General features: G+C 39.2%; 1 protein-coding gene across 1 annotated transcript in view; it reads left to right on the top strand.

The window, feature by feature from the left end:
* Positions 1-19,356, top strand: part of LOC141426409 (uncharacterized) — a gene marked incomplete in the record, with an annotated part of 121,237 nt that overhangs the window by 89,555 nt on the left and 12,326 nt on the right. The window contains 1 exon segment of the mRNA XM_074085295.1: positions 11,174-11,248. Coding sequence (XP_073941396.1) covers positions 11,174-11,248 — 75 coding nt within the window.

Raw genomic sequence — 19,356 nt, 5'->3', positions numbered from 1 at the left:
CCTGTCTACGCAGAATTACGCCCACCCCTCAAGGGCCGAGGGGACAAAAGAAACAGTTAACAATGCGTTCTCGGTTAACTCGATTGCTTTATTAAACGGGTTTTGAACAGCCTGTGATGTTGAATTGAAGCGCTTTTCTTGCAAGAAGATTTGGGTCACCGACCGACACATATCATTTTGGAGTGTGCATAAGAATTACTTGGACTAATTTTATTAGGATATAGGTGTTGTATATATAGGTCTTAATATTTAGGTACATTTAGTTAGTTTCATATGGGTCCTGGGCGGGCATGGTAATGTCACATTATCTATCGTACGACCAGGCAAGGATATGCAAGGATATTTGATATTAATTTCAGTTTGATACACGTCCCTGAGAAAAAGCTGTAGACAGAGCGTCAGACGAACAGACAGACAGACGACAAAGTCATCATGTCAGGTCACAGGGTTTCGTACTCATGAAAACCTTTTATTCAAAAAATGTATTTACCTAAATCTAGTATTTATATTAATCCCGAAGACGTCTTGGTCAGACCCTGCTAAAGGCATTTGAATATATTCCACAATTGACTTAACCAACAATCCTACCTCTAAATTAATCTATTACTTAGCCAGTATAATAAACCCTTTGTTTAATAGACCGTTTTCAGTTTAATTTAACCTTTGGGGACTGCGTAGCCAGTCCCTTAAATTACTGTTCTAGTACTTCTATAGTGCCTAGCTCGAAGCTAAGCCTAAATAGATACAAACTTCGTTCATTATTTACCCTACGTAGGCTGTTTATTGGGGTGGATCTGCTGAGATACCGACTAGGGTAGCGATTCAGAATAAGGGGGTAATTTCTCCCTAAAGGGGTAAATTTGTCTTTCTTGTGGGGTAATGAACGATAAGTCATTACCTAATAATAATGACTGTAAAAGATACTTTCTATTCTACTTCTTATAAACTTTTATTTCACTTGCATAGTTGTTTATATGTGTATAAATGCCGTAGTTACTTAGTGGTTTGACCTATTCGTTTGCGCACAAACAAACAACCTCTCACTCTAAACGCATAACCTTCTCCGTTTCGTCGTGAGTAAAAATAATGCAATTTTACATACGAAAGGAAATAAATAAATATCAAGGGACAATTGGATTAATTGACCTACCTAAATAGTTCCAAAGTAATTAAAGCTTGTGTTATGGGTACTAGGCAAAGGATAATCAAAAATAACCAAGACGAGAGCATTTTTTGAAAATCACAGTTACTTCAAATGTTGTAATATCGGTCATTATATAGTCCATATAAATAATAATAATATTCATTTGTTGCCATTTTAAAAATACCTACGAATACAATGAACATAAACAAATACAGCAGATTAAAAAAAGGACATACAAAAGGAAAAACAAAACACACACGTTACAAATAGGTACTTATGTCTTATGTGGCAAAAGGCTCAGGCTCAGAAATATGAATGTAACGAACAAACTTAAAAAAAACAGAATGAAAAATTATTTTTTTGAAAAAATATAAATATTTTCAACTGCTTCAACTGCACTAAAACACAAAAACGTTTGCTGCGAAAAATACGTAAACAGTAAAAGGTTACACACGTATTTAATACCTTTTTACCTTTTTCTCTATATAAACTGGTCTCATTTGAATATTTTTATGCTCCCCGCGGGGTAGCGTGAGATTGCCTCGGTCGGCCCTGTGGGGTAGCGCTAACTTAGGGTAGATAAGCATTGTTTGTGTGGCGGATTTCACGTGAACTTACCAAATTTAACTTTATTTTAGTGACCGACCAAAACTTCGGTTTCGGTCAATAGTTGGCTGAAACTTCGGCTTCGTCGAACCCCTGTGTTTGTAAGGGTCGAGCCATAGTTGCCATAACCACACTCCACACCACATTGTAGCAACGAAATGTGGTCAATCAGCGATTACATGTGAATAGTGTTGTGTCGCGTACGAATAGTGTTGCTATGGGGTTGGTATCACTCATTGACCAAAACCATAATGAATAATGACAGCAAAACTTTGTGATTATAAATCGAATCTAATTCTTTTACATTACAATACAATACAATACAAAGACTCTTTATTGTACACCAGACATAGTAAGCGATACAGAAAACAAATTATTAAAATTACAAGGTGAGCAATAGGCGGCCTTATCGCTTACATTGTGAATGATTTGGTGTAAACTATTTAATGAAAAATTTACTGTATAAAAACTAATAACAATAAATAAAATGTGCTATTCGTTTTCAATAGGTGCAAAATATGCGCCCGCGCACGTGTTGTGGTTGTTGTGTAGCTGTGGTATGTGTGGGTCGACCCTAAGTCGCCGCACGTTGCTCGGGTGAGTAGGTAAACGTGATTACCAGTTAGGAGAGGCCTATGTCCAGCAATGGAAATCTTTTGGCTGATGATGATGATGATGAATATATTATAGGCAGGTAAGTTATTCTTCTTAGATACTCGAGTTTTTTGTTTTTAAAAACTCGTTTAGGTTCAACTCATCATCATCACTACAAACATCAGTAGAAAAGCGTCAAATGTATGACTTACAAAAATTCAATTTTAAGCAATTGTTTTTAATTTATGGACGATTCCTGCTGTCATCGTTTATCCACAATTAATTATCTCTCATATTTTGTTTTCTACATTTTTTTACCGTACGACAGCAAAACCCATCAGACATTGGAAAAATTGACATCCGATGGACAGAGACAGATATATTTTTTTAAATAATTAATTTATGAAAAAAATCTTTAATTTTAGTAGTGCAAAAAATATCGCGGTTATAAGGTCAGCGGCTTTATTCAGATACAAGTCCGTGGTCGGATTTTAATCATCGAATTGCACCAAATATCACAATACGCATTTCGTGTAACTTTTCCAGCTTTATCGTTACCACGTTACCACGAAGTTTGTATGTTTATACGTCATTTACGTGATATGTCAGGCGAGACTCGGGAGACCGATGCACATAAAATATGTCACAGTCTGCGGCAATGTCAAAGTGACAAAACATATATGAAAGGATAATATATTAGTACGGCGCACCTGTTATGCTAGCAAATAAGTCTTAGAAATCGTGCGAAATCACTACAAATCATAATAAATACGTGTGAAGATAACGTATACATGCGAATGTAAGTTATAACGTATAGATAATATAGCATTCAACCGCGTTTTTCTCATTGAGCCAGTTCAAATCAGCCAGTTGAACTGAAATTCTGGCATTTTATTAAATTCTCGTGGGAATTTAAGGAAGATATATATGGTCATTCAATTATCATGTACAGCACCAGCACCAGTATCTGACACAACAAAGCATGCATAAACATCTGATACGACTCAATTTCTGGGGCCAGTAGGACGTGTCAGATATTTTTGCACGCTCCACTGTGGCAGATATCAATGGTGACTGATTTTAGGACTGTGTTGGATTTCGGGATTTGTACCATCAGCCAAATATGTGAATACCACGCGGGCGGAGCCGCGGGCAAAACCTAGTAAAACAATAATGCCAATAAACGTGGCTGTCAACTTGATAGTTCCTGTTCACGTGGGGAGATCAGAATAAACCATACCGTAAGTGTTATTCCCATGAACTAGTTACTTAATATGTATATGCCTAATATGTACCATGTATGTGTGTTTCCTTCAAAATGAACGACAAGGAAACAAACCGTATGACGGCCAATTAGCTAGGGCCTGGCCAAGATAGAGAGAGACAAAAAATCGTGCAAGATAAGATAGATAAGATGCGATGATATTTATTGCCACAACACAAAGTACAACAAAGAAAACAAATTAGGTATAACATTATCATTTGCTGTAGCGAAGATGCCGTTGCGGCTCTCGATTAACCAATTCAAACTCGTTCTCTTAATAACTTCGTAGTGTAATGCAACATTCTTCTGAATCTTGTAGGCCAATGTTTAAAAAGCTTAAAATTCTTCCTCTTCCATGCATTTATATTGCTGAGATATCACTTTTTGTAAAAAATAATATTGAACACTTTACTAGAGTATCAGATGTCAATCCCCAAGCTAGGAGCAATCGAATAAATAAACTACTAGTTACAAGAAATAGACTGGCTCTTTGCCGCAACAACGTGTACAGCATGGCGATCAAAATTTAATAAACTACCGCCTGCCTTATTAGAGTTGCCAATGCGAAAATAAATCATTTTTAAATTGGCTTATGGCTTAAATTTTATAGCCTCAATGAGTTTTTTAATTTAAGGGAATAGTTTTGATTACATACGACATTTATTTATTTAATTCTATTGTGACAATTCTTATGATATTGATTTTGATTTATAATGATAATTTTGTTTTCGATTGTGTATGACATTTTGCAGTTTTGATATTTGATCTTAATTAATTTTGTAACCTAGATTTAAGTCAAATTTTTGCATGCCTACTGTTAGAGGGCAGCTAGCACTATTGACACTTTTATAATTAATACCTTATAAGAAATTCCAACTCGTATTTATCCACATAGTGCTAAAGCAAATAAATAAATATTTCATATAACATGCACAATTTTTCTAGTCTTTTGCATGATCCTCATTATTATTATCATTCTTGGACACAGGCTGCCATCGAGACACGCTATTGAGCCTGTTGTCTTTGCATCCAAGCACTTCCAGCCTGCGGAAATCCCCGCTCCTTCTATAGGTAGCCGTAACTTGTCCTTTATACGTTAGCATTCATTAAAAGTTATTAAGCTTAAAACCCTTTTCGCGATTCAATTATTTATTTAGGGCTGCTCTAATGAGGAGTCCACACATTGTCCCTCTTCAATGACTTGGTGCCTAATTCAAGTGTTTTCATTTTAATGAAGGCTGCTGTCGGGCTCCTTGAATAGTAAGAAAGGGCAAATTAAGGAGCATTTAAAAGCTAGTGCAAAATCTGCTTATATACTAGACGGATAGAACTTATAAGGGTACCCAGGTCACTATCCGAAGGTTTTTTTTCGTGGGTACATTTTTGTTGACACGGTAGAAGATTCTGTTACAGTTTCCAGGTAGCATAATAAAATAATAGGATGTTTTTCTTGCTGTTACAGCAAAAAATATAAAATAAAATAGAAATGAAGGGTGTCCCCATACAAGAAATATAATCTTATATGTTAGTTATGATATGACTAAGCGCAGCCGGGTTTTTAGTTCGGTCAAAATAAATACAATAGGTAAAGTAATCACGAAGACATGGAATGTTTTCAGTTCGGTTTTTCCCAAACGCCTTTACCGAAAAGTCAGTGTTGTGATATCGAGTAAAAACACAATATTTTGTTCAAAAATATAAGCATTATTTGCCTTTGAATTGTTTCTCATTGAACATGCAGAGGGTAAAAATGAAATGGAAAACGTATTCTCGTGAAACCACAGAACAACGTTTAGCGTATGAAAAGAAAAGCCATTAAAATTTTAACTTTATTACGTCCACAATCGAGTCCAAATTTATAGGTCACCGAAGGGAAATAAGTCCCTCTAAAAAGTCACTTTTCGTTATATTTCACGAGAGGCAAAAGGTCCCATTTCATATATGATTTTATTCAAGATTCTACCTAATGCGTTTCACTTAAGGTTCAACCTGCGTCAAGGACGAATCTGGCTTAGTTCGACCCATGTTGTATTTTTTTATTTTACCAAACGGTTCAGTAAAGTGAGGTGTTTATTTGCGAAGGGACTCCCTCCCATTCGCCCCTGGATCGCATCACTCAATTACCCCCTACTTGATTGAAAAGTCCAGGAAGGCCATTCAATCAACCACCTTACTTATTTAAAATTGTTTTTCGGTCTCGCTCATATTCTGTAGACTTCAAATACAAGCTCGGGAGGCGAAAGCTTTCATCGTTACAGCAAAAAAAAAAAAAGTAGCTGTTACCTGCAACTCCATCTTCGAAGAATTTATTTATTAGATTCTGTCAATCGGGAACTACTTTTGTAATTTTCTGGGATAAGCACTATTCTATTTCCATCAGGCTAGGTTCACAGGCCATTAAGATCTAAAACTGTACCTATCTCCAAGTCAAATTATATTTAATCTGTCATCTCCCAGGATAACAGGATCAAAGGAATTTGGGCACAAATTTGTCTGGGAGAGGACAGGTTAAATCGGTTCAGCGGTTTGAGCGTGAAGAGGTAACGAACAGACAGTTTCTTTTTCATATTTATGAATACGGCTTGATTAGTAAGGATTTAATTTTTGGATGAAATTTCGAGACCAGGTTTTGATAATCATAATGGATTTTTCTGGTCGATTCAGTTAAGTATTGGAAATTTTTCAGAATGGTGGAGCCGCGGGTGTTGATAATGTAAAAATAAATAAAAGCACACTTTTATTCACAAATGATAAATCTGCCTGACTTCTCCATCATCAGACCCTGGATAGCATTCTTGGACAAAGTAAACCCTAAGACTATTCTTACAAACTCAAACACGGTTAGGTTACGTTGTTCCGTCTTGGAGTTCCAGGGTCTAGCTTCCGGCTCCATCAACATAACATACGTAGTTTTGTGACGTTTAATAGGAGTTGTGATTTATGATGAATGACCTCCTTTCTATATTTGTTTTTAATGCTATATAGCATTAAAATTGTATTAAATATTAAATGGAAATAATTACATACCGCATTTATTTTAATACTTTTGATACCGCCAGATCACGAAATTCCTAGGCATATCGAGAAATGGCGCAATTTCATGAATTGGCTAAGGGACATCCGCCATATCGTTCAAAACTCACCGTTTATCGATTTGCCTAGTGATGTTCAGGCAGATCATGAAGTTCCTAGGCATATCATGAAACGCCGCCATTTCACGATTTGGCCAAGGCAGATCATGAAATTCCTAGGCATAACATGAAACGCCGCCATATCGGTTCTGGCACTTCGCCGGCCGCTGCCATGGCACGCTCGTTTCACTCGCTCTTCTCGTGCGTTGTGGTTATAATTTATACTATATAACCACTTCTCGCTTCGCTCGTCGTAGGTACCTAAATCACGATGTGGCCGGTATAAAGCTAGGAATATAGACAAATGCGTTGCTCTAATCGATCTGCCGAATTGTTTCTCAGGCATATCTGGCCAACTTGTAGGCATATCACGAAATGGCGGCACTGCATGATATGCCTAGGAATTTCGTGATCTGGCGGATTTTACGATCGGCCGCCGACAACTATATCAAGTAACTATTAGATGTCACTCTAACTAACCTAATCATCCTATTTCATTGATTGAATCGTTTAACGTACCAGGGTCTTTTCCAACTGCCGGCTTTCCATGTATTTTATATAGCAGTTGCATTGCAGTCGGCCAAAATGCACGCAAACTGCACGCTAGCTGCGATTGAAATACATATATGGAGAGCAGTTGCAGTAACGTAGCAGTCGGCATATAGTCCGTCTAATCGTCCTCTAAGGGCCAGTACAGACGGACTGCATTCCAACTGCAACGTAACTGCAACTGCCAGCTGCCTTTTACATAGCCATTACATTGCAGTCGGCACAACTGCAGCCAAACTGCACGCTAGCTGCGATTGAAATACATATATGGAGAGCAGTTGCAGTAACGTTGCAGTCGGCATATAGTCCATCTAATCGTCCTCTAAGGGCCAGTACAGACGGACTGCATTCCAACTGCAACGTAACTGCAACTGCCAGCTGCCTTTTACATAGCCATTACATTGCAGTCGGCACAACTGCAGCCAAAGTCAAAGTCAAAATATCTTTATTCAATTTAGGCTACAACAAGCACTTATGAATGTCAAAAAAAAATCTACCACCGGTTCGGAAAAACCTCTGCTGAGAAGAATCCGGCAAGAAACTCAACGAGGTATATATATATTTTTTTAAAACAGATTTACAATATTATTAAATGACATGTATTTAACACAACTTTATTTTTAACACAGTAGTTCGCTATTTGAAGGGATCGCTAATGCGGATCGGAATTATTTCCAAAATCCCTGTCCATGAATAATCATTAACTTTATAATACGCCTTTGATATTAATGTCTTCTTGACAATAGATCTGAATTTTGTATCCGGTTCATTTATAATATTTTTTGGAATTTTATTATAAAAACGTATGCAATTTCCCAGAAAAGACTTTTTGGTTTTAGCCAGTCTGTAAGATGGAACTTTAAGCTTCCCTGTGTTTCTAGTAGCCTTTGGCTTATCGACGTTAGTGGGAAAATCACATATGTTCTTCCTAACATACATGATTATTTCAAAAACATAAAGCGACGGCAGGGTTAAGATATCTGTTTCCTTAAAAAAAGATCTTAAAGATGCACGCGTCTTCAAACTGCACGATAGCTGCGATTGAAACATATGGAAAGCGTACCTAGCAGTAACGTTGCAGTCGGCATCCAGTCCGTCTAATCGTCGTCTAAAGTAAAGAGTGTCGACATAAATCTTCATATTTCAAGTTTATCGCTGACGTAAATATCGTTCCCTGCATACTTCCGTTAGGAACAAATGCGAGTGAGCACATTTCGCTTCTTCCCTTGGTTTTACGTTTCATCGATTTCCATGTAATTTGGCAGAGCAATAAAAGGATTGCCTCGAAGCAAGTGGCTTTCTGCTATTTTCGACCAAAACAATTTTCAATTTTCTGTAAAAGCTTGCGTTACCCTCTATAATATGAACGCATCTTGGTTGTAGTACAGTCACCAGCACCAATATCTGGCACAACCACACTAACACTGTGTGTGTTTGCAGGTGGTAGGACCTTGTGCAAGGTCCGCCCGGATTGCTACCACCATCTTGCTCGCTAATCCTGCCGTGAAGCAGCAGTGCTTGCACTGTTGTGTTTCGGCACTTGAGGTATCCCATCTTAGGTCTCTAGGTTGGCAACGCATCTGCAATCCCCCTAGTGTTGCAGGTGTCTATGGGCGGTGGTGATCTCTTATCATCAGGAGACCCACTTGCTTGTTTGCCATCCAGTTGAAAAAAAAAAAAAAAAAAAAAAAACACACTGGCAATTTGTGGGCGAGTTGAAAGCAAAGAAAGCTTCGTCGCGAGCGCGCAACGATATCGCCGTGAGCATGCATTGATTTTGCTGCGAGCACGCAGCGATATCGCCGCGAGCGTGCAACGATTTTGCTGCGAGCGTGCAGTGATATCGCCACGAGCGCGCTTCGAGTTAGCTGCGTTTAGCGCCAGGAATGCGATATTGTATACTCTCGTTCAATAATATTTGGGCATCTTCGGCGCTATATACGCAGCTAACACGCGACGCGCTCGCATTGAAAACGTTGCGTTGCGGGCTCACTTCGCTTTAGACTCTCCCACAAATCGCCATTGTGATAAGGCTCTTACTTGGTTGGATGGTGCATTCCATACACAGTGCCATGCCAGGTTTGTACCTATCTCAGTCTATAACATTGTGTATGATATTGGATATCATACAAAAACTCGTTATATGATGTTAGTATGGATGGACGTTTGGATGTTTGTTACTCTTTCACGCAAAAACTACTGAACAGATTTGCATGAAATTTGGCATAAGTACAGGTAATATATACCTTGGTTTAACATATAGGCTACTTTTTATCTCGAAATAATGTATGGTTCCTGTGGGATCAGAAAAGGTTTAAGCTACATACCAATTCTCCGCGAGCGAAGCCGCGGGCAAAAGCTAGTATGAAATATACGCTAAGTTTCCAAGCAGCGCCACATAACAGTCAAATAAACTAAACAGATAAGCCAAGTTACGAATTACTGAGAATACTTTATTACGCTTATGATATAGTAATATAAGTTTGTATGTGTAATAGGAACGCAATCCGAGCGTGTTCTACAATCAGACACGCGACTCCTGGTGTGCTGCGAAAAAAATAGAAGTAACTGCCGTTTAACTGTACTTACTACATACGCCCTTCTAATTGAACAAAAATATCACGGTTATTGAAACAATATGAGTAAATAAACCTAATTCATCATCATCATCATGTCAGTCGAAAGACGTCCACTGCTGGACATAGGCCTCCCCCAAGGCTCACTCAGACCGGTGCTTTCCACATCCACCGCAATCCCGCGATCTTAACCAGTAAATAAACCTAATTCATCATCATCATCATGTCAGCCGAAAGACGTCCACTGCTGGACATAGGCCTCCCCCAAGGCTCTCCACTCAGACCGGTCTTGTGCTTTCCACATCCACCGCAATCCCGCGATCTTAACCAGTAAATAAACCTAATTGCGATTGGCGAATGCACGTACTTTCATACGGTACCGTTTTCACGAAATGAATATGTCGGCACGATGTGCCTGAGATTACGGCAGATCAATTAGAGCAACGCATTCGTCGATATTCCTAGCTCTATACCGGGCACATCGTGATATGCCAAAAAGAAGAAAAATTGACTTTTTTACGATCGGCCGCCGACACATACACAAACAAGTTTTAAACATTAAACATTGTTTACACGATATATCGCAAAATGGATGCGGAACACATCACACATTCTGGATTATTTATCGACCTCAGTTAAAAATTCTTGAAATACTCCTCTAGCTCTAAATTTCCGGATTACTTCTATGACGCCTTGCGTATTGTGTTCATAGAAAACATGTTAAAGCGTCAAGGTTCTAAATAGACAACGCGAGGCAAAGAAACTGTTGTGTTTTTTGTGGGCATTCCAGATTAGATAAGTCTTTTCACTGTAGTGAAATGGAATACGTGCTGATCGATTTCTAAAAAGAAGACGACGTTAATAATGTCTGTCGAAATGCACTGCAGTAATGTAGATTGAACCAGAAATAAAATAACCTAGAAAACCCGCTATCAAATAATAAAAACCGCATTCAAATCGGTCCACCCGTTTAAGAGCTACCTACGGTGCCACAGACAGACAGACAGACACACACACAGACACACATAGCGGTCAAACTTATAACATCCCTCTTTTTGCGTTGGGGGTTAAAAAAGGAGACCTTAGGGGCATTTAAGTTGGTGCAGGATTCGTTACATTTTTGCGGGGCTTACGTGACTATAGATTTACAAGTGATCGATAAATGATGGACGGAAATGCACCTCAGCTTGCCTGATATTTAATTTAACGCATCGTTTAAACTATACCTTACCTGCTGTATAAAACGCATGAGCTCGCCATCGTATTCATCATTATTTTTGTATTATATTAATATTGTTTTTGTTCGCAGAGGAGGGCGGGACCAACCCCACAAGTGAGGATAGCGACACAAACATGCCGCACAACGACGCCAACATGATTGTCGGTGAGTATCATTTGGTGCAACCTTTAGTCAAAATCCTAACCTTTTAACACCTTTTGTAAAAACCTTTATCAGCGGCTTCCTACGCCTAAAGGTCTACCCATGACACAGTATCAACATGACCTTAGAATAGCAATGTGGCAGGCAAAAATATATTCTTTGTACCTATTGAAAAGTATGAGACAACGCCCAATAGCACGTTATCTAACCAACCGTCGCCGTCGCGTGTCATGTATGATACGGTGATGATATATCTCCACGACGCGGCACCGTATCGCGTCGTGCGCCGCGCCGTTGCACGTTGACGACGCCGTATATCGTGCATCGCGCGGCACCGTGACGCGTCGGGCGCCGCGCCGTTGCACGTTGACGACGCCGTATATCGTGCACCGCGCGGCACCGTGACGCGTCGGGCGCCGCGCCGTTGCACGTTGACGACGCCGTATATCGTGCATCGCGCGGCACCGTGACGCGTCGGGCGCCGCGCCGTTGCTCGTTGACGACGCCGTATATCGTGCACCGCGCGGCACCGTGACGCGTCGGGCGCCGCGCCGTTGCACGTTTGACCGACGCCGTATATCGTGCACCGCGCGCACCGTGACGCGTCGGGCGCCGCGCCGTTGCACGTTGACGACGCCGTATATCGTGCATCGCGCGGCACTGTGACGCGTCGGGCGCCGCGCCGTTGCTCGTTGACGACGCCGTATATCGTGCACCGCGCGGCACCGTGACGCGTCAGGCGCCGCGCCGTTGCACGTTGACGACGCCGTATATCGTGCACCGCGCGGCACCGTGATGCGTCGGGCGCCGCGCCGTTGCACGTTGACGACGCCGTATATCGTGCATCGCGCGGCACCGTGACGCGTCGGGCGCCGCGCCGTTGCTCGTTGACGACGCCGTATATCGTGCACCGCGCGGCACCGTGACGCGTCAGGCGCCGCGCCGTTGCACGTTGACGACGCCGTATATCGTGCACCGCGCGGCACCGTGACGCGTCGGGCGCCGCCGCCGTTGCACGTTGACGACGCCGTATTCGTGCACCGCGCGGCACCGTGACGCGTCGGGCGCCGCGCCGTTGCACGTTGACGACGCCGTATATCGTGCATCGCGCGGCACTGTGACGCGTCGGGCGCCGCGCCGTTGCTCGTTGACGACGCCGTATATCGTGCACCGCGCGGCACCGTGACGCGTTCGGGCGCCGCGCCGTTGCACGTTGACGACGCCGTATATCGTGCATCGCGCGGCACTGTGACGCGTCGGGCGCCGCGCCGTTGCTCGTTGACGACGCCGTATATCGTGCACCGCGCGGCACCGTGACGCGTCGGGCGCCGCGCCGTTGCACGTTGACGACGCCGTATATCGTGCATCGCGCGGCACCGTGACGCGTCGGGCGCCGCGCCGTTGCACGTTGACGACGCCATATATCGTGCATCGCGCGGCACTGTGACGCGTCGGGCGCCGCGCCGTTGCTCGTTGACGACGCCGTATATCGTGCACCGCGCGGCACCGTGACGCGTTAGGAGCCACGCCGTTTTACGTTGACGACGCCGCAACGTGGACATGTGGCCGGGCCCTTAGTCGCTAATAATTTAAACTCTAACGTATAAACTAGTGGACATTATATAAAATACCTACCACTGTTAATTTTTTGATGACAATATTATTAAATTTGATGTTCATTTATGGTTGCTTCAGTTTTAATTTCCATATACTAATGTATAAAAATAGAGGTGACAATATTAAATTAGTCTGTTAAAATTAAGATTGGTTTTTTGGAATCTTTTTGTATTTTTTATTTCAATTCCAAATTTTTACTTTTAATTTTTACTTTTTTTTTTTATATTTCAGTTTGTATTTTCAATTTCTGTTAAAAAAAATTTCTAGATGCAAGAGACACTTATTAGAAGCTTAACATTTGTAGGCATATAACAAATTTAGTTGCTATATAATAATCGTCATGGTGATTTATTAAAACGTAGCTTGGATTACACAATTTACAGTCGCTTGAAAAGTATTTATTAGGCGCTTAAAATTAGTCGCTGATTTATTAATTCAGAAGACAAATAATTAAATTTGAAGGCAAAAATGACAGTTTAAAGAAGCTGCGTTAATTACAACCCTATTCCAAACAGAGTCAAGTGATCAGCCGTTTCAGTTTCATGCATCGCTCGCCAACCTTTTACAAAGTTAGTGGCGCTAAAGGAACGCGGGCCGAGCGTTTCATCGCCACTGAACCGGAATCAGGCTGTCTGACAATGTTTTTGAAATTAAAAGGAAATGGGTTGAAATTTGTTAAAGGTCTGACATAAACATCTCATGTCATTATGGCTTGTTTTAGTCCCTTGTTGAACAATCTACTATTAATAAGTAACAACGCAGATTAAGTAAACATAGTAAACATAATGACAAATGAGAGCTAGATTAAAACAGCAGGGCTACAACGAATCTCGAAACTCGAAGTTCGTGTCGTGCGGTCCCTCTGACACTTATACTATTTAATACGAGAGCGAGAGAGACGGTACGATACGAACTTCGAGTTTCGAGTTTCGTAGTAGCCCTGCAGTAGGCCAAACGGTTTAAGTTCTAGTTGGCAGTCAAGGTATATCGTTTACAAGGCACACGACACGCAATTCTGCGGTGGCATTCACGGGATCATTAGTCTAACTCTCAGTAGTTTTCTTAATAAGAAAATCAAGGCTAGAGCTTCAGATCCGAACAATGCCTTTCCCAAATCGACTACTTGTCTCTGTTTGCTTTCTTTTTGCGAAAAGATTCAACGAGTCTCAACCAAATGCTACACTTCAATTCGAAAATACAAACTGAGACATGGATGCACAGAAAAACCAGAAAAAGAGACCATCCATCTGTGCATCCATGTCTCAGTTTGTATTTTCGATATGGTTTTACAGGATGACCGTAAAAGTAACAAATTTGGAGTTGAAATAAAAATACAAAAATACACCAAATAACCAATCATAAAACACTTCAATTTTTATGTATTGTATATTATCAAAACGTATGGGACTGTATTCGATGTTTTTTTTTAGTCAATCTGACGTAATGGAAAGTGCAGATAAGGCTAAAGGCCTCATCTGGTAACAGTCCACCATTCTAAGTGACCCTGATGAAGTGGTTCTGAGTAAGTGAAGTGAGTGAGTGTCTACCTCTGTGAAAGTAGATCCCTAGATTGCATTATTCTGGAAGTAATCACAGATGACTAGAGTGAATCCATTCATTAGCAGTTCGCATTGGGATGGATGAAGTAATTTTATCCACATCGGTTATAAAAAAAGTTATTGTTAGTAGTTGCTTTTTCTTAAAAATCACTACCTATTTATTTTTATATGTATACTTATCCATAAATGTGGACATTTTGTATACTTTAGGCAGGGGCTATTTCACCACCCATTGATTATTTTTATTTGACGGATAAATGTGATGCTGTCTCCGTCTATTCGTACAAAACAAACAGAGGCGGCATCACATTTATGCGTCAAATACATTTAATCAATGAATGGAAACAGGAGGTCAACAATGTAAAACAAACACTCACTATCCCAACTAATTAAAAGTTACTTTCTTCCTGGACCTTTGGCAAAGGTAAGTGTTTATCAAAGACCGGACTGGATACAAAGGCAACTATCCTAAACACTTGAACCGAGGCTCTTCGACCCTTGAAGGGTCCATCGTAATACATCACAAGACATGCGAGTTAGTTGAGATCATGCTTTACGTAGATGATTGTCTTTGACATAATGATAAAATGTTATATTTGATTGTATCAACGAGTTTATTTGAGTACTTATTTATGAAGTTGTTTTAAATTTAATCTGGAATATTTTGTCAGATGTTGACTGAACTAATAAACTGAGGTTGGTGGGTTTGATTGGATCTTCCTGTAAAGGTATTTCATCATCATCTTTTTTTTATATATATATTCAAAATGTTGCAACGCCTTTGAGGCGGTACACTTTCAATACGCAAAAACATACTCTGACCATAAATTACATCTGCTTCCACAAGGAATTACAAAATGTATCCAAAATATTTCGGCCAGTGATTCAGAGAGTTCAGCATTGCCCTTGTCTTTCAACAATTTTTAATCGAGATTATCAAAATGTTTCACTTTTGGCTCATGTTCAAAATGTAACGCGTCAAAAACATGACGTCATAATGACGTAATGCTCAATGGCCTTGCTCATCAAATACTAGACGAAATATCTCAAAGACGAAAGAGTCGAGTCTTTCATTCTGTAAGGATACAAAGGGCTCTTTCCCATGTCACTTTGCTTTAAACTACCAGCGCTTTCGGAAAGACTATGATTGGTAAGAAGAAGCCGCAATAAATTTTGCAGAAGTCATTTTTTGAAACAATAAATATATCACAGTAATCTCGTATTAGTTTCCTAATACCTATTGTAGCAATCACGCTACAAACTTTTGTCTACGAATGTTGACGAGGCCTTCTTGGTTGTTATTTGTAATCTGGCTGTACAATAATCTGGCTGGTTTGCGAATGTCATGTTTAAAAATCAAACTTTTAGATTCGTTCGCGTAGTAGGAGTTCTTGAAAGATTATGATATTGCTTTGTTATGACAAGAACTCTGAGTCAAAAGAGCTAATTTGCTTGAAGATAATGACGTATTTTTAACTCAAAGACCAAACATATGATCTTTATTCGTAATTAAAAATTAAGCCGGTATTTTTTCAAGCAAATTAGCTCTTTTGACTCAGAGTTCTTGTCATAACAAAGCAATTTCATAATCTGTCAAGAACTCCTTCTTCGCGAACGAATCTAAAAGTTTGATTTTTAAACACGACATTTGCAAACCAGCCAGATTATTGTACAGCCAGATTACAAATAACAACCAAGAAGGCCTCGTCAACATTCGTAGACAAAAGTTTGTAGCGTGATTGCTACACTATGTAGTATGAAGTCATAACTATATCCGTCATTTCTCTGCAGTCCAGTCCTCTCCATCATTATAAACGTTGCTTTAGTCCCCGCCCACTACAAAGGATATCTATGCAAATTGCACAGCAAGAGTTCCAGCAAAGTTCCTGTATCCTCATCGGGAAGTTCCCTTTCCGACGCGTTAAAGTATACGACTAGACAATTAAACCATTAACTTTGCGGTACAAGTTAGTCCGTGTAGGTACGTGACCTAGATAGTATTTATAATAGCTGGTATGTTTTTGGTAAGCGGAAAATTTACCAGGTTTTAGGTTAGGGAAAGAAATCTTTAGAGGATTACGTTGTTATCGTCTGTCTGTCTGTCAAGATCCTCATTTTCAGGAGCGTCGACAGGTATAAAATTGAAATAAATTTGAAGCACGTAGAGCTTATGGGTCTTGGCAACTGTAAAATAATACTGTGAATTTTAAGATTGTAGTTGCAACCGTTTAGCTAAAAAACTTGTGAGACAGTCATGTATGTGACAGAAAAAGGGCTTCCTCTGGATCCTTCGAGTACGGAATACTAAAAGATTACAAATTTCCTGGTTCACGTGATGAAAAGATATAATTATAACATTTTATAAGCGTATTTTCATGCAAAAACCGTGGAAATAAAAACGAATAGGATAACTCTCGTTGACCTCACAACATAAGTAAAAGAAAGTCTAAAGTGACTGAACCGTAAAATATAACTTTGTTTTTCATAGAATTACAATGAAGTACAAAATATTTTTTTCTGATTTATAAATTTGCATGGAACCATCTATGCACTACTTTCTATCGCACTTGGCCGTGTGTTTGAAATCATGAAATCAGTGGGTAAGAAAAACACGTTGTAAAGTCGCACTAACTGAATCATCTACATCTAATGTCACGTAGACCAAAGAGAGTTTGCCAAAAAATCATAAAGAAATTGATTATGAAAAGGTTCCACCCTGGTACATGAATCAGTTTGTTCGACAGTACTAACGTAAACCTCCTAAATTAATTCTTCACCTGCCAAATCCAAACAACTGGCCGTCTAACTTTGCCTGTCCCACTTTGTCCGATTGCAGTGGACGGTCCAATCGGTATAGGATTTACTAAAGCTTTCAGTTGGACTTTTGGAAACTAATTTTGAGCGCTGGACTGGATAGGGCTGTTTTTGAAGTTTTAGCCTAACTAATATAAATTAAATGTTTAGTGGATCGATCACGCGTAACCATACAAATATTGGCACATTGTTATCTATGGACTCACCGTTATTAAATTTAATGTTTTTTTTTTCTTAATCATATCAAAGCTAGAAGAACATATTGAAAAACCAGACAAGTATAGCTAGGCGGGGAAGCGAATTCTTTCTCATTCCATGATATGGTATCCAGTTATGATTTCATTAATTATAAAAAATATAAAGTCGTGTTATCGCGTGTTCAGAATCGCGAAATGGTTGGTATCTTGGTTAGTTTAATAACAATTCTGACCTGTACCTACCATCTTTCCTATAAGGGCACAGAGGGTCTTCACGGGGGCCCGAATGTTAGATATACATACATATATTCGTTTAACGCATGGATTAGTTTTTGTTGGCACGCCCTAAGGCGGCTCTGTCTGATATAGAAAATATTATTAGATAAATGAAAAAAATACAATCGAATTGATAACCCCTCCTTTTTTGAAGTCGGTTAAAATTATGTATGACCAATGTATGTCCGTGATTATTTGAGATCGTGACTTTTTATTAGGAAAATAAGTCCAGACATTACATGACATAGGTACCATCAGCCAAATAAGTGGTCTATCAATTTTTAAACAAGTTCCTATCAAATTAATATTGCTAAAGTCGAACTTTCAAGTTTACAGACACGTCTATTGCATTAGTTGTTTTAACATGCAACGATTATCAACTTAGGGTGGTAGACCATATTTGAATGATGGTACGAGTACACAGACAAACAAAGTTTTGAACATGAAACTACCGTGAGACTCACTCAATTCACTCATATTAAACTCGATTTAAGACGTAAGTTATCCGGGTCATTATATTTAATTCAAACAAAGTTCACTGTTTATAACACAACTTGTACAATTTATCTTGCGTAGGCATATTAGGCGTAACTGAGTTACTCATTTAGTCGATGCGGTCGACAAAAGGTCCTTGTAGTCTTTGACGATGGAATTTCACGCTACCCAAAGCGATAAGGAAACTGAAGAGTATGAATAACGATTTTTAGCTAGGGTTGTCGACAGTGTATTTTATATTTTCATTTTATATATCAATCAATTATTTCGTCTTATTATGGTTTACAATTCCACTAAATAGTTATTTATTCAGAAACAATATACATCGTGTTTGAACTACAGCACAAAAACAATTTTAAATATTTACATTAAAGATACAAATGTTACAGACAGTATAATACTATACATTTACACATGTCAATATTATTATAATTAGGTAATTATTTAGAACACTAATTATTTAGGTATTTGTTATATAGTGTCTTTAAATGTGTTTTTACGCGTAGTAATGAAAGTTAGTTAAGTGTTAATATTCTAAGTTAATAGTTTGGTAAATCCTATTACAAAGTTCTGCTAGCAATCTATGTTTATCAGTTTTGTGTTTTAATATAGAAAAGTCTTAAGTGGCTTAACTTATCTAGATAGCGAAGAAAATTCGTTTAAGAACAATAAAGTCATCAAAAGTTTTGCAAATGCTCCGAGCAATCTTGCTGACGACTGTATCATTGGTTTGTTGTCGTCTTCTGTCAAAAAAGTGCTTCTAATATATTTTTTCATTACTAAGTATTTTTTAAATGCTTTACGAATGCTGAATTATGTTATTCAATCGTAGGACAATTTTGTATCAATGTGAATGAGTACGATATAACAAAGTGCTAATTTAGCAAAACTCAACAACTTAATGCCATGTGCTGTGTCATGTATGCAACATAGCTGGGAGTCGATTTTTACCCACTTTCAAAGATCATAGTGACTCTAAATTTGGTGCCTGTAAAACCAACAGTGCAAATATACTACTACAAAGTTGGTCAAATTTAACTGCAAGATTTGATTACAGACAGACAGACGGACAGACAACGGGACAGGTGAAACTAAATAAAAGCTGTAAATTAAAAAGTGACGGCATCTCAAGTACCTAAGCTGTACAAATAAT

Source organism: Choristoneura fumiferana, chromosome 3, assembly GCF_025370935.1.
Source record: "Choristoneura fumiferana chromosome 3, NRCan_CFum_1, whole genome shotgun sequence".
Lineage (NCBI taxonomy): Eukaryota > Metazoa > Arthropoda > Insecta > Lepidoptera > Tortricidae > Choristoneura > Choristoneura fumiferana.
The sequence above is the reverse complement of the archived record's forward strand: the minus strand, read 5'-3'. Positions and strand labels throughout refer to the sequence as shown.